The 13,363-nt window shown below is 33.1% G+C and overlaps 1 protein-coding gene across 4 annotated transcripts in view; it reads left to right on the plus strand.

Moving 5' to 3' along the window:
- The window catches only part of OTOGL (otogelin like), a 96,546-nt gene extending 84,763 nt beyond the window's left edge, over positions 1-11,783 (plus strand). For 3 of the 4 annotated variants that reach the window (XM_035340936.1, XM_035340960.1, XM_035340944.1), the window contains 7 exons: positions 669-847; positions 1,151-1,255; positions 2,072-2,191; positions 4,188-4,233; positions 6,211-6,282; positions 8,493-8,572; positions 11,118-11,783. In XM_035340936.1, the coding sequence (XP_035196827.1) occupies positions 669-847; positions 1,151-1,255; positions 2,072-2,191; positions 4,188-4,233; positions 6,211-6,282; positions 8,493-8,572; positions 11,118-11,318 (803 nt within the window). In that variant the 3' untranslated portion in view covers positions 11,319-11,783. The remainder of the gene's footprint in view (positions 1-668; positions 848-1,150; positions 1,256-2,071; positions 2,192-4,187; positions 4,234-6,210; positions 6,283-8,492; positions 8,573-11,117) is intronic. The other variant, XM_035340952.1, reaches the window with a different exon arrangement.
- The last annotated feature ends 1,580 nt before the right edge of the window (positions 11,784-13,363 follow it).

The raw sequence follows: 13,363 nt of genomic DNA on the forward strand, positions 1-13,363 counted from the left end.
CTTCCTTCCTTCCTTCCTTCCTTCCTTCCTTCCTTCCTTCCTTCCTTTTTTCTCCTGCACACTATTAATCTCAAATGAGCCAGCAAGAGGGTAGGAGCCGAATTTTAAGATCAGATTTCTGCTCCCTTCTGTAACTCATTTACCTTATGCAAACTAGATTTCAGCCCACTGTCTATGGGAGTTCATGAGGCATCCCATAATCCTGACAGGAGCCCAGGCTAAACTGCCTCTGGTAGCAAAGGACAAATCTAGAGTACAGCTTGAACATATTCATGTCCCACATTTAATTGTAGGAATGCTTTATTAATTGACAAAAAGGCTAAATTTTATGATGTGCAGAATAATTCATGTAATTTAATTGTCTCGATGTTAAAAAAACATAACTCTTTAAAAAAGTAAGAACAACAGATTATTATTATTATTTTAATTCCACAGTAGGAATATTGTCAATTTTAGTCAGTTATGCACTTTGTAGCATTTTTTTTGAGCTGAATTATACCCCCTCCCTCTTTTGTTTGGTAATTAAACCCACAAACCGATAAATCTAAAACTTGGAAGCCTTTTGCAGTGAATAAGACTTTGCCCTACTTTTGTACTCTCATAGATTTTCTTAACTTGCTTGATGATTTCTTTTTTTCACTCGTAACATATTTTTCTTTTGGTGTCAGAAAAGGATGATGTATGCATTTTCCAAGAAGTAACAGTACTGAATCCTGGACAATCAGTGATTCAGTACTTGGATGGAGACCTTTGTTACACTGTACAGTGTTTACAAGAAAAAGATCACAACACGGGATACAATGCCATGCATTTTACAATAGTGAACTGTTCCCAGCAATGTGAAGCTGTAAGTATACTTTAAACAGCAGAATGATGCAATCTGTAAGCACAACTTCACAATTAGGAAAAAAGTCACAGGGCAGATTTTTGCTAGTCTAGTTTGTTCAGAAGGAATTTGAAAACTTAACAGTGATGATGTATACCTTCTGTGACTGCAGTCTTCTTTTAAGAGGTGATGTGAAGTAATATTCATCCATCCATATTGTTTCTCTTGGTATTTTTATTTTCAGAATTCAATGAATTTTTATATACTGTATATTTACAAAAAAAAAAAAGTCTTTTTTTTTTTTTTTTTTTCCTTTTCTTCTAGCATCAAATATATATTCCTTCCTCCAGTCACCGTAGTTGCTGTGGTACCTGTCTAAATGTGTCCTGTTTTTTTCACACTGAGAATGGCACACAAATTGTATATGAGGTAAGTGCCTCTGGGAAGGGACAGAAGATAAGTATAATGACATGATAAATACAAATGCCTGATGGTCACTTAGTTAACTCATACAGTGAATCTTGTTTCATACTTCCTTATTGTTGCTAATGCGCTTAGGGGCTGTTTATGGTAAATGATGTAATAGGGAAAACTTACATTTATTGATAGACTTGCAGTTTCACAGCAGATGAATACTGTGTTTCATTTTATTGGTTGTAATATCTTTCAGAAGACAGGTAAAGTAATCATTTACTTAATGCTGGATATGTTCTAAGTGCAAGGCAGAGGTTGAATTGTAACTCTAAGTCATATGCTGTGATTGAGATGAGTTGGCAATACTTTTGTACTTCTGGGTCCACATCAGGACTCCCGTGTCCCCCTTTTTGCAGGGCCACTCTTTTCTCCATCCTGGTTTCTATAGCAAGCAAGTGTGCAAACAGAACCTCTGAGTTTCAGAATCTGACTGTTGCATTCCAGCACCCACATGTCAAACATTTAGACACGGCCACAGCTTGGTTCATGCTTCCCATTGCTTTTAGAGCAAAAGAAAGCACTACCCCTTTTTTTTTTTTTTTTTTTCTGGCACAGACCCCTTTCATTTTGCCCTAGTACACACAGTACCTCCAGGGAGGAGCCGCCAGTGCAGTTAGAGGATGGTCTTTGCTGGTATGGGTAAGCGTGTAACAAACTTTCCACTCCAGTAGGTACTGCAGCATGAAGGCAAAACTTGTACAGGTATCTGGGAGTTGAGATATAGCTGAAATGTGTTTCTTTGTTGACAACGGTTTTGTATTACACATTCAGGAAGGAAGCACCTGGAGCTCCAACTGCACAAACTACAAGTGTACAAAGACTGCTGCGGGGGCTATGATACTGGGCTCTGGTGTTGTTTGTCCCCCTTTCAATGACACTGAGTGTACAAAGGTTTGTACTTTGGGTGAGGTGAGTAACAATAACTCATATGTCAGCATGGAGTTTCACCTACACTTGAAAATGCACACATACTTTGTGTGCTTTCTTTAATGTTAAAAAAGTGGTAAGTTATAAGATGTAAGTGATCACTGTACAGTCTTGTTTTCTATTCTTCTGTTTGCATTTTGACTAACAATACCTGTGAGGAGCACAGAAACTCCTTTTAGGCTTTAATAATGACTGCTTTTGAAATATTCTTGAATTTGTGTTGCACTTGACATACCATTAATATAAAGTGCTAATCACTAGTTCTCACTTCAGTTCAGAATAATACTTCTAAGTTTATATATATTTATATGTATTTATATGTATATATTAATATATTTATATATATTAAATAAATTGGATGAAGCAGTTCAGAAATCTTGCATATAAATGCAAACTATATTAAAAATTACTTAAGCAATGCAAGGATTAGAAGGATGACCATGTGTATATAAACTTTATTAGCTCTTAAACTAAACTTTGTATGACATAACAAAAAGTATTTATCATACTTGAAAGGGTATCTACCTATACCATGTATCTAAAAATGTAATTTTGGCATGACCAATTCTGTTTTAAAGAATGTGGATGCTTCATGTACATTAGAAAACTGTTTGAAAAAATTATACTTGTAATTTGGTACTACCCTAATTTTTTAATACTTCTCTTATTTCTAGTTCTTGCATTTGTGGTATACCATACCATATATAAGCTAAACAAAAAAACATAATACCATGTAGAGTGTAAGTACCATTGCTATCTTGACTACACATTACAAATTTAGCCCAACTCTTATGTGTCCATTGCGTTTATTTAAAATTCCTTATTTCTTCCAGTCATGAAGAAGGCATTCTATCTAAAATTAATGCCTGTTCCACTTTAACTTTATCCTTGAGTTTCTTCCTTGGAACCCATTTGTCACTATCTATTAGGATCTTTCCTTAATAATTCTAGTTGAGATTGTAATGAATGAAGCACTAAAATTAACTTCCTGAATCAGGCTGACCTATTTTTCAGAGACTCTAAAGTATAGACTTGAGCCAGGAGAAAGCTCTTCTGACAGTCAGCTCAGGATAACTTCGGAACAAATACAGATTTAAGAGTCTAAGTGCTTATCTAAGAAGTTCTTGAAAAACTTAGTAATTTTCCTGTAATGAGATTAAAAATATACATGAAACAACAGAACCTTACAAATGGAAGCTTTTGTCTTTTGTTGTAAAAGTGCTATTGATGTTCAGTTGTCTGCTTTACACACAGTTCTGGGCTATGCAATAAAACTGTGGGTACGTTTCTTCCTTGCATGCATTCTGATAGACAGTAGGCTCTCTTTCTGTCTTTCTTTCCCTCGTGCTCTCTTTTAATTTCACAAGGACATTTTCTCCACTATGACACATTTTTACTTTCTGGCTAACAAGTGACTTTAGAAAATAAAATAGCACAGACTATTATTGTTTGAGAAAAAATAATTGAGCACATCAATATGTATGAGATTCTGCAATTCATGTTCTGTGTCAAAAGTGTGTGCATATATACATGCATATATTTATCTAATGTTGTAAATAGCTCCTTAATAGGTACTAATTTTCTGCTAGGTATATAAGCAGTGTAAATCCTTTTACATCATCCACAAAGTTACATAAATGAATTTTTAAAACTTTCCTGCTAAATCTCACTGCTGGTGAAATAGGTGATAATGGGCAATATAAAAAACAGCTTATAGAAATGAGGCTTATTCAAAGGATACTAGATCAGGTCAGATAACCAGGGACAAGTTCATTTTCAGTGTTAAAGACTAAAGAATTTGTGAACCAAACATTTGATGCATATTTGTGCAATTCTCTTGATTTAGATGATATTACTTTTTATTAGCTGGACATCTTTAAAACATGGAATCTCTTGAGATACAATATACATTTGCATCGGGCACAGTCTTTTTTGATATATTCTTCTTTTATTTCTCTAGAACGGAGGAATTGTGCAGACATATAATGATGGCTGCTGCAAGACCTGTAAGTGATGAAGGCTGCAGTAAATGCTAGTTTGGCTTTGGGTTTGGAGGGCTGTGTTTTTTAACCTGTTGCTGAGACACAAAGAAGGAAAAAGCATGCTGTCCCTACACAAATCAAAATTGTTATAGCTACTTAACTACTCTTATTAAATGGTCTTGCTTCATTTGGCTGCTGACTTGGTGGTTTTTAATGTTAATGTTCTGGAGTATAACCAAATCTCTCCAAATATAACCTGTAGAAGATGAAAAGTTATCTCAATTAAAATAATTAAAAGATTTCCTCTATTGCTAAGCAGACTCTAAAATATTGCCGTAATTATATTCACCATAAAATATAAGTATTTTCCATCTAAATTTGATACTTAATTTGATGTTAAGTCTCCAAACATACTTATTTGTTCTGTTTCACTGCTGTGTATTTTCCAGGGCCAAAATACTGAAATAAAATATTTTTAATTGAAAATCATTTCTTTCCACTGTAGAAGATATATTTCAATCCCAAATGAGGAAAAGTCATTGGGAGCTGAGTAGTATTGATGTTAACAATTCTTATATAAAATTGACTTTTTAATATCTGGAAATACATTCACATTTTCTGTGTGTGTAACTTTAAAATATGATGAATGTATTGTGATGCATGTTTACCTAAGTTTACATAAATTATGAACACATGAAGTCTTCATTATTTAAAGTTTAAAAGCAGGCTGAGAACAATCTTTGATTTTCTCTGCAGTTTTGTTTAGGAAAGGTTTTCTGATCAAGTTCAATAATCATCTAGACGTAAAAATAAAACATTGTTCTGTGAAATTAATTACATAGAGCAAGAACTTGTTGAATGCTACAGAAATTACTACCTCCCTTTTTGGATCTTTTTGTGTTCAATGTCAGAGTTAAAATGTACAGAAAAAGTAGTCTTTGTTTTTTTGTTGTTGTTTGTTTGTTTTTAAACAAGGCTTTAATAATGTTGAATAGAAAGTCACAGGCTTGTAAGTATATTGCACTGGTATTAAGTAAAATTCAGAAGTGCAATGGATTACCTACACGTGTTTGTATGCTAAATTATTTGGTTATATAAGGGGAAATATTCATATTTATAAAATATAGAGCAATACTCTAGTTTCCAAATTATGTAAAGCTTTGAAAGTTATCTGCAAGTATTGTTGCTCTATAATATGCATAACATATAAAATAGAAGCTATTTTAATATAACAAAATACATTTTTTAAAAAAATAAGAACCAGCAGAGAAAAGTAACACACCAGAATTGTGCTAAAATCTTATGAATCAATATTCTTTCTTCAATGCAATGAGCTACGTTGAAAAATCTTTAACTAAAACCAGAAAAAATGGGTTGGCTTTATTTAGAAAATTATCTCAAAGAATTAATGGCTACTGATTTTCTGTTGATTAGGAAGATTTATAATTTTGGCCATATTCTGTAGCCTCAGGAAAGGTGTTGTTATACTTCAGAAATTCTTACTCAGGTGGCTGCTAAAAATATATATGATCCATACACTTATACTCTATTTTATTTTATTTTTTGTTTTTGTTTTATTTTTAACTAAAAGCATGTGCCCAGTGGTGAAGCAGATAAAAAGAGTATGTGTAAATAGAGCTTGCAAAACCTTGGGGTTTTAATGGGAACAAATAATCTTTCTGGAAGAGCTTGATTCAGTGCATGCAAAATGAGTGCATATATTTAATTCTTACCTTGCCATAGAGAGACTCATTGCAAAAGTTTGGTCTACAAGGAAGCATCATTCCAGTTTTGTGTTAATCAGGAAAGTAATAAAGTTTAGGACATCTTCAGTGAGACTTGAAGCAGCTACAGTTTCTAAATTTGGAACACTAACAGGAAAGCTCATCATCTTTTGCTAAAAGAAAAATTGCAATTGGCAGTGTAAGAATTAATGAAATGTCATTTATATAAATATGTTTTTATTTCATGAGAAACTTATATTCCCAATGGTTCTGCCAGGTTCTGGATTGGGTCTATTACCCTTTGCCATTAGTCCAGTAGTGCCTACTGATAGTATTAATTGTGAACCAGGTATTATTTTTAATAATGTATTTTCTTATTTTAATAATAGTGTAAGCACTCCTTGTATATATGCATATAGCTGTCGTCACCATTAAATGCATTTAATGGTATTGGCCTGATGCTGAGAGATGGTGATCCCCTGCTGGCCTCCCAAATCAGTGACTTTTTAAAACCTAATTAGGGTTCACTGCTCAACACCTGTCAGAATTAGGTTCATCCATTTATGTTATATGCTGCAGATGGTTTTTCCTCCTGTTTGTTTCTAAAATTGGTTTTATTACATGGACCTACTGTATAGGGTACAGTATGTAATAAGAAATAACTATAAAATATACAGTTATAATAAGAAATGATTTTACTTTTAAAAATATCATCATCCTTAATACTGCTCCTAAGAGATTCTGATCTCATGTTTATGTCTCTGAAGTTAATGACTAAACTGTTTTTGACTTAAAATAGATCAAAAATGAACATTACTGCCCTATCTCATCTTTGTAGATATGAATTTATACAGTACTTCTTCTTTGTCACAAACAAAAAAAAACTTTGTTTTGCAAAGTTATGAAAATGCTGGGGGAAAAAAGCATACAATCCTCAAAGTAAATCCTCAAAGTAAAATCATGCATTAATAAATACTCTTTACAGCAGTAATTGTGGGAGGTTACAGAACTGTCGTGTTTTGATCTTGCTTTTGGTCTTGCTTTTGGTCTTTGCTTTTAATCATAAGTCACAGAAATTTTAGTAAGATTCCCTACTCAAATAAGGAACAAGTGAAACAAGTTCACCTAATACTGAATGGAGACTTTCTGACAGTTGAAAGTGGATGAGAGAAAAGTATAGCAGCAGAGAAGTTTTCATGAGCCATCAGCGCCTTATACGCTGAAATGTCGTATATCTGTATGAGCTGTAGAAGTACAAGGACTGCGTCTACGCACATTCACGATGGCAAATGCTTTCTGATGGAAAAATCATAGGAATACTTTTTTGTCTATTGTTGCTGAGGAAGGAAAAGTAAGATGTTGCAGGCTGTTTTGGTCCTACAGACATCTCGTAGCTCCACAAGAGAATCCTGTTTGATCCTGCAATGCTTAGATTAAAAGCTAGGTATATTATGGAGCAGACTAATTTTCAGATACCCAATGGAGCTATGATTGCAGAATATCTTGGTTACTCAGAGCTCATTAATCTTATAAAAGTGCTCAGAAGAAAACTTGTAATTTTTGTGTATACGTGACCACGCAGGCATGTGCTAAAGGTGAAGAGACTCTGCTGAATAGTTATTATTAATTTATAAATTGGATGCCTAGAATGTCCACTCAGGAAAACAAATAGATTATTTTGATGCTTACTGGAACTGGAGATCTAACTAATTTCTGTTACACAAATAGTAATAGCAAACAGTCTGGTATGGAGTGCAGCATGGAAGATTTTATGTTTAATTATTTCAGTATTATATTACAATTTTTGTTATGTTAAAAAATGGCTTTCCACTGTACAGCTTTATTTTCCAAGTAAAAGAAAAGCTCTCCTATCAATATCTCCCAGACCATACTGATAAAATGCAGTATTTTCATAATCCTTGATCTATATGCAGACTAGGTGCTACATGGTTCAGTTCTGGATGGTAAAACTGCACCACTATTTAGGAAATATATGCATCTTTCTCTTTCAAAGCTTCATTCAAGGATCTCTTTGTAAGAAGAATATTGGATTTTGCTCTATTTAAATCCTAAGCAGCCATAGTAGCATCAAAGTTATAATCAAATTCACAGCTTTATCTTTTCAAATGTCAAGTTCTGAATGTCTTCTAAAAGGCCTTGAGAAGATCATACTTTTAATATTCCCATTAAAAAGGGAATTCATTCTATCACTATTTAAAATTACTTATCTTTCTCTTAGTTACTAATATTATGCTTATCTTGCCATATGGTCAATTTTAAACAATATTCATATTTTTGTATTTATAAAATCTGTATAGATTAATGCACAGGTTGATGCCTCATATGTGCCAGCTAAAAAATCGATAATTCCTGAAAGTATTAATATATGAGTTTTTTCTACAAAATAAATAAATTATGAAAGTAATAGTTTCAGTGTGCACCTTAATGAAACTAATATGTAATCATTGAATTAATTTTAATAATTTAACTTTTTTATTAACAAAAATATAGTACAAAAAGTATATTGATTCAATATGCCTTCTTTTTGTATTTTATCAGGCAAAAAGGAAGAAAGGATTTGCCAGAAAATGACAATCAGGACAACTATAAGAAAAAATGATTGTATAAGTCAAAGCCCGGTAAGCATAAAAATGCTCGTGTTTTATGCTGGGCCTATGGCGTACCAAACCAAGTATTTAGAAATGGGTTATGCCTATCAACAAGCAACAAAAAATGCTGCTATCTTCTCAAAAGCAGACCTTTGACCCCAGGAATGTTATTCTACTCGTAAATGGATTAAAGTTAGCTGTTCCTATCGCTGAAAGACTGAGTCCTCCTACCTGGAAAAACATCTGGCTTCAAATGAAAAGTACACACCATAATTGCTTATAACTAACAAAGGCACTGAACTCTTCACTGTGAAATAACATCCCACTCTTCAAGAGGAGTAGAAATGCTTCCACTTACGATGTGACGGAAACACTGCTATATTTCTCCTTGAAGACCTTTACTCTGTGTGTCCTCTCCTCCACACAGCATGTCTCCATATCATAAATTCATGATCCCATTTATTTATGAGTCTGCTTCATATATCTTATTTCTCAGCTTTGATGTAGCCCCATCTATAAAACCCAGGACGTGTCTGAGGAGCAAATGGGCTTCTCATGTAGCACTTAAAAGAGAAGCAATTGACACAATATCTTGAGCCTTCTGAAATGGCTCTGATAAGATTCTGCTGAAGAAGTAGTCATAAGGGAAGATGTGAAACAGCATCACAGTTTGAAAGATGGGCAGGTTAGTTTCCAGCTTGACAGATGAACAACAGTCACATACCTGAGGTTTAACTGGAGGAACAAGCATGTGTGGTGTATTTATTTAGTTTTAGAAGAAAGGTAGGTAATTAGGGAGTATAGGTCTGTAGAAGAAATTAATTTTTTTTTTTTTTTTTTTTTTTTTACTATAGTTAAGAGTAGAGAAAATTGTGGAGACCTTCACAGTTACTTTAGCAAGCCAGGGACACCAATATGACAAAACAAATACAAGGTGTTGACTAAAGCAAAGAATATTAAAAAGAAAAATGTAGTCAAATCTCATAGATTTTTAAAGTAGCGAATAGGACATTTATCGAATAGGATAGGGAATGGCAACAAACTCATTCTAGCGTCTCTTATGAGCCAATGGTGCAACACTATCAAGAGTCCTCTGTACAATTATGGTCTCCCCATATTGCTGCAGAACTGGAGAGGGTTTGGGGAAGACCAATGAGAATGTTCACTGTTTCATTCCATGAATGACACGACGAATTAAGTCTTGCTTCTTCTGACTTCCTACCATACATTCTTTATCTTTCCTTCCACCTCTATGCACCTTCTAAAAAACAAAACATCCCCTAGAAAGAAGCCCCATCTCACCTCCATCCATCTTACAAGCTCCTCTCCCCAGCATCTTCTTTCCCATTTAATTTATTGCTGCTAGCTCAGATTCCTTCATCCTTCACCAGAAGGATGTCCACATTTTAATGTCCACAAAATCTCTACTCATTTCCTCAGTTCTACTTCCATCCCATTCCAGTTCTCCTACCACAGAAACACCTGGGACCTTATTTCATTGTAAATCTTTGGCCTATCAAATGGCAGTATCTGCTGTGGCTGTGGCTGGTTTGGAGCTACATCTGTGTTCTTTGACCAGATGAATGCTGTCAAACTTCTGATATGGCTGAGCATGATTACATGATTACATGTAATTAATTAGTAATTGAGATTATTAATGATTAGGACAAGATCTTAATATATTTTTTTTTCTTCTTCCTTGTCAAATATCATGAAAGCCTTAAGATTAACCTTCTGATCTAATTTGTTTGGATATGTCTCACTTGTTCAGACACCGCTTGGAGGGTGTGGATCACAGTACCTTTCACAGGCTTCACTTGAATAAGAAATCAGATTGAAATACTAACATGAAAAAACAAACAAACAGAAAAAAACAAACAACAGCAACAACAACAACAAAAAACTAGGTCTGATATGGTTACTTCTGATTTCCTAGTGTATCAATGTCGGCTGAAGTTTTAATTAAAACTACTAATTTCTTTTCTGTTACAATATTACCTATGAAGACTTCATGTAATAAAATAATGAAAGACTAGCTCTGATGAAGTCTAGAGCACAAATAAATAATTTTATAGCCTGTCTCTCCCCTTGCTGTTTGACACTAAATCTACTTTGCTAATATATTTGTTACAGTGATGACACAGCTAATATTGTTGGGCTCTTAGTTGTGAGCAGTGTGAGTGAGAAAGGAAAAGCTTTAGCACTGATACACTTTTCCTCTTGAACTTTCAAAAGGAATGACAGACTATCCTTTGTTATGCTTAATAGAATGTAATTTTTCAGCAGTGAACATGAAACGGATGTGAATTTGGATATGCTGTTTTGAAATTATTCATTTGTATACTAGGGATACGATTTTGGTATCCACAGCACAAAGTTTTGCTCAAGGTTAAGACAGAATACAACCAAAATGCTTTATTTAAAAAATGTATCTCCGCTTGGAATGAATGAATTTTAGAAGATAACTTTTAAAATCAGAGTTCTTTTCGAGTATAAAAATGCATTTTAATCAGAAGTTTGAAATCTGGAAAAGAAAACCTGAGATGTCTAACTACAGTTCTTTATTTACTCATAGATAAATGTGGCTTCTTGTGATGGAAAATGCCCATCTGCAACAATTTTCAACGTCAATATTGATAGCCATTTAAGATTCTGTAAATGTTGTCGAGAAAATGGAACACGTAATCTGACTGTGCCACTACACTGCTCAGGAAATGGCACTGAAATTATGTATGTCATTCAAGAGCCTATAGAATGCTCATGCCAATGGAACTGAGCATTGCATGGATATGATTTCATCTGAAGAACTGAAATGTGTTTCATTTCACCAGACTATTTTTTCACCTTGGATGGATATACTACTCTGCAGAAAAAAAAAATAAAAATAATAATAAAAAAGACACCAATTATGTTTTATAATGTAACTTTTCAAATTTAGTAGACATTATGTTGTTGTTCAAATAATTTCCTTTTAAAATATTGGCATATATAGAAAGAAATATATAAATCCTTTTTGGCAAGATGTAATTTAGCCATCATTTACTTTTAAATGGCTTTCCAATGAGTTGTTGATGTCTATGTTTCCAGTATTTTAAAATTTGGGATTATGGCTAACTGTCAAAACTTGGAATTTGTGAGTGATTCTTTACCTTTTGGTTAGAAAATTTCAGTTGAGGATCATCATTGGAATTAATGTTTAAATGGAGAAGATGCATATGGAGGTTTTGAGAATGACTGAATTTATATAAAAAAATAGTCAGTTCAGCTGAAACAGTTTTTATTTTGCTGAAAGGTCTATCTTTTGTACGTTAAGCAGTAGTCAGTGACTGGACTCTGCTTAAACTGGAAGTCATTGAGAAATACCATGACTGTGGTCTGTAAGTACATTTATCTTGTGAGCATATAGAAGAAGAAGAATGTCCTTAAACCTTTGACATTTATTTAATTTTGGTGTATATTATAAGCATAAAGCATGACTAGGCAAAGCCTGAAGGGTTCAGGCATTTGTGCCTTTTTTTTACAAATACCTAGAAGGTGTTTCTGATGTGAAGGATTCTATTTTATATCCACTTTTCAGTTTTCACAAATAAGAAATTGGCTGTCTACTAGTTGTAGAATAAGATTCTATGTATGCATATATTTATAAAATAAAGGAGACTGAACATTTAAACTATTCAAAATGATTTTGTTCCTTTGACAGTTTGAAATTTTGTCTTCAGTATATTTTAATAAAATACATAAAATACATATACTTTTTTTTAAATATAGAGATTTGGACTATTGACTGAATCTAGGTTTCACAATTTTTCAGTACAGGAAAAAAAAAATCCATGTAAAATATGGTTTGAAGGGCCTAGGTGAGCTATGAGTGTTCAATCAGGTTGCAAATCTCCATGATTCAGCACTTTAAGCTGAATATGTTCTCTCCCTTGTATTAAGCATGCTATGTAATCTTATCTTAAAAACTGGGGATACAATTTTCAGCTTGTTTTTCGAAGACTATTTTGCTTTATAAAGTTACCAAATGAAACTAGGCTTAAATGATGACAGTGAGAGTTTTGCCACTGACCCCAGTAGGGTATGATCCTGAGCACATAAATTATTTCAGAATTAAAATGTTTGTTTAAAACTCTGACAATGATTATTATGTTGTTTTATACAAAGAAAATAAACAATATATTTAAAAAAAAATCTAAAGCTATTTTGATAATTTTTATGAAAAATCTTGAAACTTTTGCTGTGTACAATTTGATTGCTTATAAAGAAAAATAGTATATACACTGAAATTTGTCTTTACTAGGAAGACTCTATGCAGCCATCTCCTTAAAAATAGCGATTTGATTTAAGAATGAAAGAAAAATCCATTGTATTATTTAAAATATTTAACTATTATAAAGAAATAGTTATCACCTAGCGATCAAGACAAAGTGCTTTTTTTTCTTTTTGAGAAAGTATATGCTTTATTTGCACTTTTTTATGACTTGCATGGCAGGTATTTCAAGTTGTTATATACAAGGGCCTAGAACTAAAATGTTCTTTGACATCATCGTTGGAATTTGTGTACAGAAAGTTTCCACACAGGAAAGAAATGGAAATTAAATAATTGTCATAGCTATAAAGTTTGAGTACTTGAACAGTAAAATAAAAGGACAACTATTCAAAGAAAAATACATCTCTAGGATCTCTTGAATTATTCATTATGGAGATAGGAATTCTACATTTACTTCAAGAGATTTTGACCCCAAACTTCTTAATGACATTAGCATTTAAAAAATGACTTAAGAAAGCTCCTGCAAGATAGCACTATTACACATAGCGACT

The sequence above is a fragment of the Oxyura jamaicensis genome, chromosome 1 (assembly GCF_011077185.1).
Source record: "Oxyura jamaicensis isolate SHBP4307 breed ruddy duck chromosome 1, BPBGC_Ojam_1.0, whole genome shotgun sequence".
Taxonomy (NCBI): domain Eukaryota; kingdom Metazoa; phylum Chordata; class Aves; order Anseriformes; family Anatidae; genus Oxyura; species Oxyura jamaicensis.